At 42.0% G+C, this 16133-nt stretch overlaps 1 protein-coding gene across 5 annotated transcripts in view; it reads left to right on the top strand.

Annotated features, from left to right (window-relative positions):
* Positions 1-16133, top strand: part of ACADSB (acyl-CoA dehydrogenase short/branched chain) — a 36923-nt gene that overhangs the window by 16287 nt on the left and 4503 nt on the right. For 4 of the 5 annotated variants that reach the window (XR_011252014.1, XM_069566783.1, XM_069566786.1 and 1 more), the window contains 7 exons: positions 3412-3571; positions 3791-3891; positions 7169-7375; positions 8747-8917; positions 10120-10245; positions 11585-11677; positions 15406-15495. Coding sequence is in view for 4 of the 5 variants with exons in the window: in XM_069566783.1 (XP_069422884.1) it covers positions 3412-3571; positions 3791-3891; positions 7169-7375; positions 8747-8917; positions 10120-10245; positions 11585-11677; positions 15406-15495 (948 nt within the window). In the remaining variant the exon portion in view is untranslated. Of the gene's footprint in view, positions 1-2941; positions 3159-3411; positions 3572-3790; positions 3892-7168; positions 7376-8746; positions 8918-10119; positions 10246-11584; positions 11678-15405; positions 15496-16133 lie in introns of those variants that run through there. The other variant, XM_069566785.1, reaches the window with a different exon arrangement.

Raw genomic sequence — 16133 nt, forward strand, 5'->3', positions numbered from 1 at the left:
ATTGTTTCCCCATCTATTTGCCATGAAGTGATAGGACCAGATGCCATGATCTTAGTTTTCTGAATGTTGAGTTTTAAGCCAGCTTTTCACTCCCCTCTTTCACTTTCTGATATCAAGAGGCTCTTTAGTTCCTCTTCGCTTTCTGCCATAAGGGTGGTGTCATCTGTATACCTGAAATTATTGATATTTCTCCCAGCCATCTTGTTTCCAGCCTGTGCTTCATCCGGTCCAGCGTTTCGCATGATATACTCTGCATATAAGTTAAATAAGCAGGGTGACAATATACAACCTAGGCTTGTATTTCCTTAATATTAACTTTCATCTGCTCTGGCACATTGATCCAAGTGCAGCAGGAAGTAGTTGTTCTGCCAGAAGAGTATCAAGAGTCAGACAGTTGTCAAGAACCACGTCAGCCAAGGGAACAAGAGCATTTCCAACTTCCTGTAAGTCTTCAAATAGGAGCCAACCCACTAAATCATTTTTCTTAGCTGTCTGATGGTGCCTGTCTTTTGAACAGGTATCTCAGAGCTTCTTCTGGCTTACAGGTATACTATTTTCTGTTGTGACCTGCCGGGTTTCTGAGGGCAAAAGCTTTAGTCTGGACAGGTGTACCCAACTAGATATCCCCTGCAGTTTGACAGCAATAGGGGTGGTCAAATGTACTCTATAGGAGCCCTTCCCTTTTGACAATAGGTGATCTTGGAGAGACCCCTCTCTCCAGGTTTTAAGAAGAATTTGGTCCCCTGGGGTTTTTTTTTTTTTTTTTTTTTTGTGAAAGTGCTACTCCTTCCTCTGTATTTTTAATGGGGGCTGGCTATGCCTTGTGGGCTTAGTCAGATTGCCTAATTTGCTTTTTTTTTTCCCCTCAACTTTACATTTGCTTTTTAATTTTGCAAAGCTTGACTTTGTTTCTTTCCTGTTCCATGAACTCTGTCTTGTCCTGACAGTGCCCTCAGCTTCTCAGAACTGGTGAACTCTGTCCCAATGTGCTCTCAGGCATTTGGCAGATCTTGAGTATATTCTGTTAATTTTTGTTGGCTGAAAGGAAAACACTAATTTTTTTTAACAGCTTCACTGAGGTTTAATTTACATAGCAATATAATTCATGGTGTGTAATTATGTGTGGTTGAATGGCATTTTCATATAATTTCTTCATGTATGCAATTTACACTTATCCATTTATTTAACTTCCTATCTTTTACTACCCCTACACCTGACGTCGGATTCCCTGCATCCCAAGCCACGGTTGTCTGTGCTCCTTCTCATCCTCTTTACCTCCGTCTGCCTAGCATTTTCTGGGTTCTTCCCAGGTAGAGGTGATACTAGATATCCTATGTACTTTTTTTCTTCACTTTTTTTTTAATTGGAGGGTAATTACTTTATAATATTTTGTTCAGTTCAGTTCAGTTGCACAGTCGCGTCCGACTCTTTGCGATCCCATGAATCGCAGCACACCAGGCCTCCCTGTTCATCACCATCTCCCGGAGTTCACTCAGACTCACGTCCATCGAGTCCGTGATGCCATCCAGCCATCTCATCCTTGGTTGTCCCCTTCTCCTCCTGCCCCCAATCCCTCCCAGCATCAGAGTCTTTTCCAATGAGTCAACTCTTTGCATGAGGTGGCCAAAGTACCATACATCAACATGAATCAGCCACAGGTATACATATGTCCCCTCCCTCCTGAACTCCTCTCCCACCTCCCACCCCACCCCACCCCTCTAGGTGGTCACAGAGCACTGGGTTGAGCTCCCGCTGCTATTTATCTTACTGATGGTAATGTATCTGTTTCCATGCTATTCTCTCAATTCATTCCGCCCTCTTAACACATGCATATGGAATATTAAAAGATGGTACTGATGAACCTGGTGGCTCAGATGGTAAAGCGTCTGCCTGCAATGCAGGAGACCCGGGTTTGATCCCTGGGTCGGGAAGATCCCCTGGAGGAAATGCCAACCCACTCCAGTACTCTTGCCTGGAAAATTCCATGGACAGAGGAGCCTGGTAGGCTACAGTCCATGGGGTCGCAAAGAGTCAGACACGACTGAGCGACTTCACTTCACTTTCACTTCACTGATGAACTTACTTGCAGGACAGCAATGGAGATGCACACATAGAGAACAGACTTACAACAAGCATTTGAGATCAGATGGCGTCTCTCTCTTTTCATTGAAATCGGATGGCCTCTCTCTGTTTCTGGTCAACAATGGATTTGTTGTTGAAGAACTTGGGACCCTGTGACAGGGGGACACACTAATGGCAGGAGGAGCTAGCCTTGCAGTTACACTGAATTACAACCCTAACTGCTTCTCTTAGACCACCACTGCTGTGTTCTTAGGGCTTAGAGCAGAGTTAGTCATTACCATTTGTTGAACTCCTACTATACAGTGGATCCCATGTTAAACCCTTGATGTGGATTGCTTCCACACGGTTATTATCCCTATTTTCCAAAGGTTATTTCCTCATTTTTATAAGGAAGGAAACTAAGACTGAGAGATTTTAACAGAGAGGTTAAAAACCACCTGCCCAAGATCCATCTGCAATGCAGGAGACCCCAGTTCGATTCCTGGGTCAGGAAGATCTGCTGGAGAAGGGAAAGGCTACCCAGCGCGGTATCCTTAGGCTTCCCTGCAGCTCAGCTGGTAAAGAATCTGCCTGCAATTCAGGGGACCTGAGTTCGGTCCCTGAGTTAGGAAGATCCCCTGGAGAAGGGAAAGGCAACCCACTCCAGTATTCTGTCCTGGAGAATTCCACGGACTGTATAGTCCATGGGCTCACAAAGAGTTGGACATGACTGAGCGACTTTCACTTTTCACTTCACGATCACATAGTAAGCAGCCAGACTGACACTAGTTCTTTCCGACTCCGGAGCCCGTTTTCTTAACCTGTATCTTCTGGTACTAATTAATGAGAAGCTGAAGAAAAAAAAAAAAAAACACTGGCCACAGAAACCCAAGAAGCAGAGCTCCTTGCAGCCAGGCAGGGCAGCTGGGACGCTCAGCTCCCTCAGCTGTCCCCGGGCCCTCACACATCCCTGCCCCACGAGAGAATTCTCTTCACTGTAGTCAGTACTGTTAGAGTCCAGTTTTCCTAGCCAAGAAGTTACAGAAACGTGTCATTTGAAGAATGAGTTCCACCTGGAACGTTCTGTTTCCTCGAAGGTAAGAAGTAATTATGTGGGGAGACGTATTCCTTTAGAACAGCTCCTTCCCTGATAACCCAGCTTGGGTTTTTGGTCACAGGATGGTGAATCTTAACGCGCCAGGCCAGTCTCTCTTATCTGCTGAAAGAAGTTATGAAGGGTGGGTTTGTAAAGGTAACTCCCAAAGCAGCTGACGCTCCCTCCTCTCGACGGGCTTTTCTGCCCTCGCGCGCATGCGTGTATTCATTACCCAGTGGCGACTGTTCCCACAGCTACGAAGAAACTTCCCAAGCTGCCTGTCTTCCTGGAAAACTCCTCCTCATGCCCTAAATTCTTCTCAGTCAGAAGCTCAGCTCAAAGCGACAAGCAATGGACTACCTCTCGCCCCTCTGCAAACATTTACGGATGAGGAGATGATGATAAAGAGCACAGGTGAGTGAACCCGGGTTCACCAGAGTTCTCCCCGGGTCACGACGTGGCCTTTGGTATGAGATCACACGGCCTGTGACAGGACTTTCGGAGGTGTTCTCCTAAGTTTGTGAGTGGAATTTTTGTCATTAATTTTAAGTCTTCCTTTTTTCTTTTTTTTAAATTAATACGTGCCAGATTTCTATAATAAAGACTTATTAGTGGTTTTTTTTTCCCCTACAGTTAAAAAATTTGCCCAGGAACAAGTTGCTCCTTTTGTTTCAAAAATGGATGAAGATTCAAAAATGGAAAAATCCATAATACAAGGATTATTTCAACAAGGGGTATATAATTAATAATTATTCTAATTTCAAACTTTCATAAATACCTTCCAGTGTTAAAATGTATGTATACTTTTAAATTTAGAAATGATAATGATGGCATAATTTCCTAGTCAGAATTATGTGACTTCTCTTTCAGATTGAGAGCCTAGTTAAAAAAATTTTTTTAGTCAAATTAACTTTTAAAATTAGAAATACCAGTGCCTTGTAAGTAAAAGGTTAGAAGCAAGAGTGATTTCTTCAGACCAGTGGTATTCAACTGGGGGCTATTTTTGTTCCCCAGAGGACATCTGGCAATGTCTGAAGATGTGGTAGTCACCACTAGGTGTGCAACTGATGTCCAGTAAGATGCAGGCCGAACATTGCAGAGTGCACAGGATGGGCTGCTGAGACACACAATTATCCAGCTCAGTAACGCCAAGGTTACAAAACCTCGCTTTAGTAAAACTTCATACCAGAGCATCTACCTGACTCTCTGTGTATGTAGGAAACCTAAAAGCAAGAGGTTCGTATCTGAAATCCATCAAATTTAACCCAGGCAACCAATTTCCAACTTTTTAATTGTGCTTTAATAGAAGCACAGTATATGAAATGGATAAAAATAGAAATGTTCTGACTGTGAATATAGGGAGAGGTTATCATCATGGGAACCCCACGGAGAACATTTCAGAATCACCAGACTCTTCGCTTCTCCCTTCTGTATAGGTGGGAAGTTTTTGTTCCCCGCCTCCCCCCCACCCCAATACTAAGGCTATCCCTGATAGCTCAGCTGGTAAAGAATCTGCCTGCAGTGTGGGAGACCTGGGTTCAATCCCTGAGTCGGGAAGATACCCTGGAGGAAGGCATGGCAACCCACTCCAGTATTCCTGCCTGTAGAATCCCCGAAGAGCCTGCTGGGCTACAGTCCATGGGGTCACCAAGAGTGGGACATGACTGAGCAACTAAGCACACACATGCAAGGCTACCCCAGGCAGAGATGCAGGTTCTATCCCTGGATTGGGAAGATCGCCCGGAGAGGGCATGGCAACCCACTCCAGTATCCTTGCCTGGAGAATCCCATGGACATAGGAGCCTGGTGGGCTACTGTCCATGGGGTCGCACAGAGTCGGACACTTAGCAAGTTAGCACACAAGGCTGTTCCAGAACTAATAGTCCCTATTAGTTCAGAGCCATTGGCTTAAATCCTAACCAGTTATCCTGTTTGAAAATTAGCCTTTTCCAGTAATTTTTTTTTTCTTACTGTTCAAATAATACTACCTTTGTTTTTTTTTAATACCATACAATAGTTTTTCAATTTTCTTTTAGCGGTGAAACTGTTGGGAAAATAGAATCTTATGTGAAGTCACAATGGTTCAGAAAGCATCCATTTCTCAGCCAGGTCCATTTACAGAACCTCAAGACTTCTCTGAGCGGTCTTGGGGTCCCACACTTTGAGCTTCACTCTCTCGAGGGGGTAGTTCTTGCAGGCAGCGTCATTTGCAGCGACAGGTTGCCTGCCACGTCACAGTCACTCCTGCCTGCTTGTCACACACCCCTTGGGGGGGTCTGCTTCATTTCACATCTTGGATCAGCTATTCTCAGCCTCACGTGACTCCTAACTTCTGACCTCTACAGAGGTCGCCTGCCAAGATAACTGACAAATATGTCCATCGGTGACCTTTTTAGAGAAGCAATGTCTCTTGACAGCTGTTAAAGATACGATAGTCCGATATTCTCATGCCTCCGTCAGCCTTCAGGCACCTCCCAGTCCTGAATTCCTCACAGAACATCATTGCTGGTTTGCTCAGCCTTTCTATCTTCCCCCTTGTGGTTCTCACTTCCTATCAGCTAAGTTTGTCATCAGCTAAAAACATACCCTGGCTGTAGCGCATGCAACTCCCTACTACCTGGAGAAGGCAGAGAGAAGCATTCCTCTTTGCCTGGTCACAGCTTTGTGTCTTTTTTTCCCCTCTTAAGTGAGTGAAGTGAAAGTCTCTCAGTCATGTCCGACTCTTTGCAACCCCATGGACTATAAAGTCCATGGAATTCTCCAGGTCAGAATCCTGGAGTGGGTGGCCTTTCCCTTCTCCAGGGGATCTTCCCAACCCACAGATCAAACCCAGGTCTCCTGCATTGCAGGCGGATTCTTTACCAGCTGAGCCACAAGGGAAGCCCAATGATGTATTAAGTAAGTATGCTATTTACCCCATTAAATTTTAATAAAGTAGAATTAACCCACAGAAATAATGTTCTAATGTCACAGTAAGTTGGGAATTGCTGATGCAAGCCACAAATATCAGGAAGCAAACTAAAGATAGGTGAGCATGAAAGAATTCTGATGGCCATAAGGCAACCAAGTATGCTAAGTAAGTCTATGCAGATGCTGAATATAAAAGTTAATATTTGGGAACTCTGGGATTTGCATGTTGTTGTTTAGCTGCTAAGTCATGTCTGACTCTTGTGACCCCTTGGGCCATAGTCTCCCAGGCTCCTCTGTCCATGGGATTTCCCAGGCAAGCCTGGAGTGGGTTGCCATTTCCTTCTCCTTTTCCCCCTTAGTAAAAGGCAGAAGATTTATTCTATGTGAAGAGAAATCAGCAAATACACAGTTTTGGGTCTTGAATTACATATGCACACATTCTTTTTCTGAAACGAGGACACTTAAAAAACGGAATATTGTGGATGTTTCATGTTCCAGGCTGAGGACTGGTTATTGAACAGTCAGGCAGTTACTGAAAAGCCTTGATCAGTTTTGACTGTGATTACCAGGCAGCTGGGCCTTGTCTTGTGTGATTCTAGGAAACACTACCACATGTGGTCTGCTAACCATCTGGACTTGCTGAAATGGCCCCAAAAGGAATGGCCATTCAGCTATTTATTCAATTACTGTCTCAGTTTAAAGGGTCAAGGTGGAGGGGACTGACTCAAAGACATTCTGCTCAATGAGACTGGAGATATTCACTGCTTTCTCCAGTTTCCTTATTACATATTTTATTACTATTCCATTTCAGTATCTTTTAAAACATTTTACCTCTCTTATTTTTGTTTTTTAGATTCCCAAAGCAAATAATTGATAGTTCCAGCATGTCATTTTATCCTTTGAAAATATATATTTCTGTTACAGATTTATTTTTGTTACTTAGAGGGATAGAGCCATACCAAATAAAAATAAGAGATATATACAGAATTTAAAAATTAAGAACTTATATAGTTACAAATTATTTTTGAACTCATTCTTGCAAGAAATTGTCCCATATAAAAAATAGCTTTCTTAATATATGTTTCCTTCTTTTTCCTTTAGTTGATGGGTATTGAAATTGACGCAAAATATGGAGGAACAGGAGCTTCATTTTTTTCCTCTGTCCTAGTGATAGAGGAGTTAGCCAAAGTTGATGCATCTGTGGCTCTGGTATGTGACATTCAGAACACATTAATTAACAGGATGATTGGAAAATATGGAACCGAAGAACAGAAGGCTACCTATTTGCCCAAGTTAGCTACTGAAAAGGTGAGTTGACATGAGTTGTTCTGATCTGTCTTGTCTAAATGGATCTGATCTTGTCTAAATGTAGGATGTTTTCAGGAGAAAAGTAGCTACAGTGTTGACTTTTCTGTTTAAGACAACAACACAGCACCACTAATTACTCAGCTCAGTTCAGTCGCTCAGTTGTGTCCGACTCTTTGTGACCCCATGAACCCCAGCACGCCAGGCCTCCCTGTCCATCACCAACTCCTGGAGTCCACCTAAACTCGTGTCCATTGAGTTAGTGATGCCATCCAACCATCTCATCCTCTGTTGTCCCCTTCTCCTCCTGCCCTCAATCTTTCCCAGCATCAGGGTCTTCTCAAATGAGTCAGCTCTTGGCATCAGGTGGCCAAAGTATTGGAGTTTCAGCTTCAATATCAGTCCTTCCAGTGAACACCCAGGACTGCTCTCCTTTAGGATGGACTGGTTGGATCTCCTTGCAGTCCAAGGGACTCTCAAGAGTCTTCTCCAACACCACAGTTCAAAAGCATCCATTCTTCAGCAGTCAGCTTTCTTCACAGTCCAACTCTCACATCCATACATGACCACTGGAAAAACCATAGCCTTGATTAGACGGACCTTTGTTGACAAAGTGATGTCTCTGCTTTTTAATATGCTATGTAGGTTGGTCATAACTTTTCCTTCCAAGGAGTAAGCGTTTTTTAATTTCACGGCTGTAATCACTATCTGCAGTGATTTTGGAGCCCAGAAAAATAAAGTCAGCCACTGTTTCCACTGTTTCCCCATCTATTTGCCATGGAGTGATTATTACTCAAGCAGTGCTCAGTAAATTAATGCTAACCTGGTGGCTCAGACAGTAAAGAATGTGCCTGCAATGCAGGAGACCTGGGTTGAATCCCTGGATCAGAAAGATCCCCTGGAGAAGGGTACGACACCCCACTCCAGTATTCTTGCTGGGAGAATTCCATGGATAGAGGAGCATGGTGGGCTACAGTCTATGGGATTGCAGAGAGTTGGACATGATTGAGTGGCTAATACACTCTAGAAAAATACACTCGGAAATTTAGAGAATGACCGTTGCACAATTAAATCATTTCTGTTTTATCTATTATTTTGATTGGTGGTTTCATTTACATTGCGATTATGAAAACCAGTTTAATGAAACATAACTTTGAATATGTGCTTAGATCTTTAAGTCTGACCTAGACAAATAGTGGAATATATTTTGGGAAATAATGCTGTCAGAATGCCATTACTATTTTGATACATACAGGCTTTTGGAAGTAGCTGAAAGTTTTTGATTTTCAAATGTTGATTTTGCTGTAAGTGGGTATTTGTTATGCAGAATATAAATACAAGTCTTAATTTGGAATTTTTTCCTCTCATGTGTAGGCATCAAGTATCTGCATTTCAGAGGCTGGAGCAGGTAGCGATTCATTTGCTATGAAGACCAGAGCTGATAAAAAGGGAGATTATTACATCATCAACGGGTCAAAGATGTGGATTAGCAGCGCTGAGATTGCTGGGCTGTTCTTGGTGATGGCAAATGCAGACTTTTCTGCTGTAAGTTTGAGGACAAACGTGCTCACTGTTGCCCCCCTCATCTTTTCTCTTTGTTTCTTTTCCTTGCTTGCATTTTCTTCTTAGGACTTAGTCTTAAATTCTTCATACTCCTCAGAATTGGAAAAGTTAGACAGCCGACATCTTTTCATCCGCTTATTTACTAAACTCCTAAAACAAATATTACAATTAACAATAAATTTTAGCTACATGGAAGACCATTTAATTAATCTCCTAATCTGTTAGACAGGAGGCTAAAATATTGAATTTTATAGAATTTCAGATTTTCTGTTTAATAATGAAGAATTTAAGTAGCTATTTAAGTACATTTATTTATTTTTGATGTGGATCATTTTAAGTTTTATTGAATCTGTTACAGTGTTGCTTCTGTTTTATTTTTTGGCCAGGAGGCATGTGGGATCTCAGCTCCCCAACCAGGGATTAAACCCACACCTCTTACATTGAAAGGTGAAGTCTTAACCACTGGACAGCCAGGGAAGTCCCCTAGCACATTTATTTTTTAAAATTCTTTTTCTAGCACATTTATTTTTAAGAATGTTTTATTACATTCTTAAAATAAGAAAGGCTTGTTCTTATTTAAAAGAAAAAGGGCTTCCCAGATGGCTCAGGAGTAAAGAATCTGCCAATGCAGGAGTCACAGGAGACACAGGTTCAAATCCTGAGTCTAGATGAACCCCTGGAGGTGACAATGGCAACCCGTTCCAGTTTTCTTGCCTAGAGTATCCATCATGGACAGAGGAGCATGGTGGGCCACAGCCCATGGGGTTGCAAAGAGTTGGACATAACTGAACACGCTCGTACACGTTCAGTTGAAAAATAGACATATAGCAAAATGGTAAACATTGCTTTTGTTTTTTCTCTAGGGTAACATTTAATTTAATTAAATTTTGAAACTTTATAAAATAAAGTTAAGTTGAAGATGGGGAATTAATCATGTAATACTTTTGTGTTGCTTAATAATTTTAATAGCAACAGTGGTTTCTGAAAGTGTAAAATAAAGAGTAAAATTCTTGATTTTGAATCTACTTTCACCACTCTGGTTTCATAACACACATGGTGCAATTCTGAGTTCATTAGTAATTAATGCTAAAGTCTGCTTTTAGTTTTCTGTTTACTTTGAGCCCTTTGGGAACAAGAGATCTTCTCAGTCAAAGTGGTGATAGCATTTTAAATCTTCATTTCAGGGGTATAAAGGAATTACCTGCTTCTTGGTCGACGGTGAGACCGAGGGCCTTCATGTAGGGAAACCAGAGAACAAATTGGGAATCAGAGCGTCTTCCACCTGCCCAATCACATTTGAAAATGTCAAGGTGGGTATCTTAGACAAGGAATACGCTCTGCCTGTATGCATAGTTGGGAGTAAGGTATCAAAATTGTTAGTCCTACACAGGAGAGTATTTTGTAAACCTCTTGAACAGTGATCTTAGTTGAGGTCATGACCTCAGTGTGCTTCTCACAAGCGTTGAGACCAAAGATGGAAACCTGTCTGCCCAGCCGCTGGTCTCAAGTGTCAACCCCGAGAAGTCATCTCATTCATAGTTTAGCAACCTGTTACTTGTGTACCAAACATGGCTTTGGAGGAGGAATCCCACAGCAAGGCCACAAGGTGGGGCTGTTGCCCAGTAAGAGTGGAAAACAGCCAGGCAGCCCCCGCAGGTGAGAGCTGAGTCTTAAAAAGAAAAGAAGCGATGACTAGAATGGGGTGCTTTAGACTTGACTGAGATATAGCAGCGATCCATCAGCTGCCAGTGGTGAGAATGTCACCTTTTTGGCTCCCTGGTGACTGTGTATGTGCTCCTGGGGTGTCCTTATGGGGTCGTGTGAGCCTCACTGCTGCACCCCAACTCTGTTTCTTCTCATCTCCCTTTGCTTTCCCCACGCTGCCCACTCTTGTCTCCTAACTGCTCATGTTAAGAAGCTAAGTGTATTTTTTTTTTCATTTCTCTCCTGCTATCTATAAAGCAGGTTTATTTTTGTGGCCATGCCACACGGCTTGTGAGATCTTAGTTCCCCAACCAGGGACCAAACCTGTGCCCCCAGCAGTGAAAGCGCAGAGTCCTAACCACTGGACCACCAGGGAATTCTGCTAAGTGTATGTTTTTTTTAATTGCTCCTGATCTAGATTTTTTTAAGTATGAGTAAACAGCTTAATCTGTTTCTTCACTCCTCCTTTATCTTGTGTCCACATGCATGTGTCCACACACACCCCTGCATTGATTTTTGTCGCAATAATAGTCTCAACAGAAGAAAGGCTGACTACCCGTCTACGTTTTCTGTTATTCCTGATAGTTTATCTCACATTGTATCATACAAGTAAGAGTTCGGGGAGGGGGGCGGAAATTGTTATTCATTTATGTTGTTGATTAATTGTATGAGATTTCATTCTTCTAGATCCAACAGATGTCTGTGCTAGGCTCTGGAGAATGCAGTAGTGAACAGCGTGGACTTGAGTTCTATCTCTCTGAGAGTGCGTGGGAAGCAGTTTAGAAGGAGTTACAGAGACATACTGGACAATTTCCTTGGAGTTTAATGAATACTATGCTAGAGTGTTATCACAGAAATTGAGAGTATATGTGCATTTAAAAATATATAATCAAAATGAATTATGGCAAATTAAATTGAGAAATAACTGCATATTTTTCTTTTCAGGTTCCAAAAACAAATATCCTGGGACAAGTTGGGCATGGCTATAAATACGCCATCGGGAGTCTTAATGAAGGCAGAATAGGAATCGCTGCACAGGTTAGTCAGATTTTACCCTTTAACTTGACTCTTCCTCACACAGTCAATTAAAATGTAAAAAGAAAAAAAAAATCAGTAAAACCAGTGAGTATTTGGAAGTTTGTCAACACAAGATGGCGCCCTTCCCTTCCATGAAGTGAAAGAATAGCTTCTGGCTGATTTCTTTAAAATTCCGCTTTGGTCAATTATGTAATGTCCTGAGACCCAAACAGTGGCTTAGAGCTAACAGTTTTTTTCTGCTTTGAGAGCATTAAAGTATTATCTAATACCTAGATCGATAACTTAAGTACATTGTAGATTAAATGTGGTATTTTTTTTTTGAAAATCAACTTTTCAAAGCATGCAATTCATTTTGCAATTTTAAAAATTAAGAATAAGTAACATTCAGGGGACTTCCCTGGCAGTCCAGTAGCTGACTCCAGGTTCCCAGTGCAGGGGGCCCGGGTTTGATCTGTGGTCGGGGAACCAGATAGCACAAGCCACGGCTGCAGATCACACGTGCTGCAAGGGAGATCAAAGGTGCCAGGTGCCACAACCAAGACCCAATGTAACCAGATAAATAAATAAACATTTGAAATAAGTAAATAAATTTTTTAAAAAAAGGAAGACGTTACAGTCTTAGTGAGAGTCTCTGTAGATAATGAAAGATTTTTACTTAGTGTTTTGCATGTGAAAATCAAACAACTTTTTGGCCTGGCACTTAGAGATAAAATGGCAACAATTAAACATATATAAGATAAGAACTATTCAATTTTTTTAACCAAATTTGCCCTTTAAATAGCATATTAAATTTTTGTATTAGATGACACAAAATGAATCACAAAATGAAATCTTTGGTTTTATGAATTCATTTTTGTAACATATTAACTTATAATCAATGAGTATTCAGAATTCAAAAACTTACAGCTTTTAGATTTTGAAGATACTGCATATATCAACTATTTGGAGTAGTTAGATTATAATTTTACTCCAGATTTTTCTTCACTGCTGTTAATCTGCTAAAAATATTCTTAGCTCAAAACTTAACCCATATTTCCCACAAAGCACAGATAACATATCAGTAAAGAGAACTGTCTTTTCATTTTAAAGTTTTTCTGTGATTCCGCTTCATCAGATATGGCATTAAAAACTACAGCACTGGATTTTGTTCTTCCCAGACACATAAATAATACAGATGGCTGGCAGTAAATACACAGCCTGGGCTTTAGTCTAATTACTCCAAGTTATCGTATAACCTAATTAAAAGTTAAGGTCAGAAAAAAGAGAAACGAAGAGTAAGGTCTGGTAGTTATTGTTTCTTCATTAATACTGTGAATGACTTTTAGAGGAGGAGGTACCTGTAACAGTGAACTGAAGGCATCCATCCTCAAAACTCTATAGTTGTAAAGAATTTTAGTTTTTCACTGTTTATAGTGAACACATTGTACTCTGTTTTGGAAAAGCCTGTGTTGACTGACAAGTGATTACTACAATTTGTGTCCATTTGCTATATTGTTGGCATCCTGTGAACTTCAGTTGTAAGAGTTTAGCAGCAGCATCTTCTCTCACAGCCAAAAGTGCAGTGAGTTGTTGCCTCATTTTAATTTGCTTTTGGGGTTTTGACTTGGTTTGGGTTTTGTCCTTAATATAATGGGGCATAATATTCCATCCTCCAGAAAGTTCAAAGTAAAAGGCTGAGGAAAAATTTGAATGAACACTAATGAAATATTGATAAGCTTGTGGGCATTTCCCCCAAAAGCTTTAACTATTGATTTTCTTTTTCCTTTTTCTAAAACCTACATGCTTTGATGTAATTAGATAGTGATTTAACAGCTACCTAATGTTGAAATGTAGAAACAGTTTCTAAGCTCAAATTCATTCAGTTCTGATGGAGATGGGGATGGCAGTGAGACAGTCCAGCTATAACTGCCACCATATCCTGATTTGTTCCTCGGATGTATACACTGATATTTTTACTGGCACCTCTGTGTCAGTTGTCCCCAACTCCCACTGTGCATTAAATCATTAAAGAGTTTTCAGGAGGCTAGTGCTCAGGCCCGCTCTCCCTCCCCCTTCCGTCCCACGCCCAGGGTTGGGGTTTGGTTGCTAGACCCTCACATTGTTTGTTTGTTTTTCCACCATTGAAAATAATTTATTGAGGTGAGGTTTGTTTAACAAAATTAGTCATTTTAAAGTGAATAATTCAGTAGCATGTGTTATATTCCCAATGTTGCTTAGCGGTCACCACTCTTACCCTAGAACATTTTCGTTGCCCCAGAAAGAAGCGCTGTGCCTTGAAGGACTCACCCCGAGTGCTGGGCAGACTTACCTTTATGGTCCCTCTCATCAGTTCAGTCCAGTCACTCAGTCGTGTCCAACTCTGTGACCCCATGGACTGCAGCAGGCCAGGCAGATGGAGGGTTCTGACAAAACGTGGTCCACTGGGGATGGGAATGGCAAACCACTTCCGTATTCTTGCCTTGAGAACCCCATGAACAGTATGAAAAGGGTCCCTCTCATATTCTGCTCTAAGTCAAGTGGCAAGGGAAGGAGGGTGGCTGAGCATTTGTGGTCCTGGAGAGGTTACTGCTCAGGGTGGCCCCACATTGGTATTTTTATTATTTGAGCTCCCCTAGATGATTCTGACGTGCTGTCAGGGTTGAGAAACACTGCTCCTTTACGTTCTGACACCCAACCCACTGAAGCTCTTGTCATTCAGTCGCTAAGTCCTATCCAGCTCTTTGCGACCCCTTGGACTGCAGCATGCCAGGCTTCCCTGTCCTTCACCATCTCCCAGAGTTCGCTCAAACTCATGTCCATTGAGTCGGTGAATCCGTCCAACCACCTCATCCTCTGTCACCCTCTTTTCCTCCTGCCTTCAGTCTTTCCCAGCATCAGGGTCTTTTCTACTGAGTCAGCTCATCGTAATCGGCAACCAAAGTATTAGAACTTCAGCTTCAGCATCAGTCCTGCCAATGAATATTCAAGGTTTTCTTTAGGATTGACTGGTTTGATCTCCTTGCTGTTCAAGGGGCTCTCAAGAGTCTTATTCAGCACCAAAGCTGTTATTAATCCTGATCATATACGAAATGGACCGGAAGATAGAAGGTTCAGAAGCGATAAAATTTCTGAGGCTTAGTTTGTGCCTAGAAACTCAAGCTTAAAGAAGAATCCATAAAAGTGGGCATAACCATGCCAAAAAGTCTGCCTCCGTGCTGGAGTCAAATGTACTCCTCTTCATAGGAAATTACTCACATTTTCTCCCAATTCACGACTTCATGACTTCCTAATCTAAGCTTAGTAACAGTGGCAATAGAACACAGAGGGAGATGGAACCCCCTGCCCTCCTGCCTGCTTAGTCACATCCAACTTTTTGCGACCCCATGGACTGTAGCCCACCAGGCTCCTCTGTCCATGGGATTTCCCAGACAAGCATATGGAGTGGGTTGCTATTTCCTTCTCCAGGAAATCTTCCCAACCCAGGGCTCGAACCCGAGTCTCCTGTATTTCCTGCATTGGCAGGCAGGTTCTTTACCCTCTGAGCCATCAGGGAAGCTTTCTCCCAATTACTAGAACTTAAGTTCTATAAATGCAGTGGGTGAAGGTCATTAACATATGCCTCACCATCTTGGTATGCCTAGTTCTTTCTCTACCCCAACTTTTCAATTTGCCTGTAAAAAGAATTTGTAACCTGAATAATTAAGAACATAAACTATTAATAAAAAATAAATTCTGATTTTTTTTAACAGATGCTGGGACTGGCTCAAGGCTGTTTTGACTACACTATTCCATATATTAAAGAAAGGGAACAATTTGGCAGAAGGGTATTTGATTTTCAGGTATGTAATTATTAGCATCTTTCTACCGTTGCATACTCTCTTGTCTTCCTGTTAATGAAAAGTTTCATTACAAAGCCGCAAGGGAATCCTCTCTGGGATTTTAATGGGAGAGGCACAGGGAGGAAGGAATAGGTCTCAGTGTGTATACTTGTGACTGCACTGACCTTCTCCAAGGGTAGTACAGTAGTCTTTGACGCCTGGTTATGGCATGATTCAGGATATACCGGTGAGCACTTGGGAGCTGCCTTCTCATGGCTTCCAAATTCCAGAGCCTGGGGTTTGTGGTCAGACATCCTGGGTTAGAATCCTGGTTCTTTGTCTTGCTGGCTTAGTCCTTGAGCATGTTACATCACCTCTGCAAACTTCAGCTGCTTCATCTGTAAAATAAAGATAATACTACATACTCTTAAGGATGATTTGGAATCAAATAGATGTTTTAAGGGGCTTCTCTGGTGAATCAGATGGTAAAGAATCTGCCTGCAGTGCTGGAGACCTGGATCCCTGGATTAGGAAGATCCCTTGGAGAAGGGAACAGCTACCCTCTTCAGTATTCTGGCCCGCAGAGTTCCATGGACAGAGGAGCCTGGCAGGCTACAGTCTGTGGGGTTGCAAAGAGCCAGACACAACTGAGCGACTTT

Source organism: Ovis canadensis, chromosome 22 (assembly GCF_042477335.2).
Source record: "Ovis canadensis isolate MfBH-ARS-UI-01 breed Bighorn chromosome 22, ARS-UI_OviCan_v2, whole genome shotgun sequence".
Lineage (NCBI taxonomy): Eukaryota > Metazoa > Chordata > Mammalia > Artiodactyla > Bovidae > Ovis > Ovis canadensis.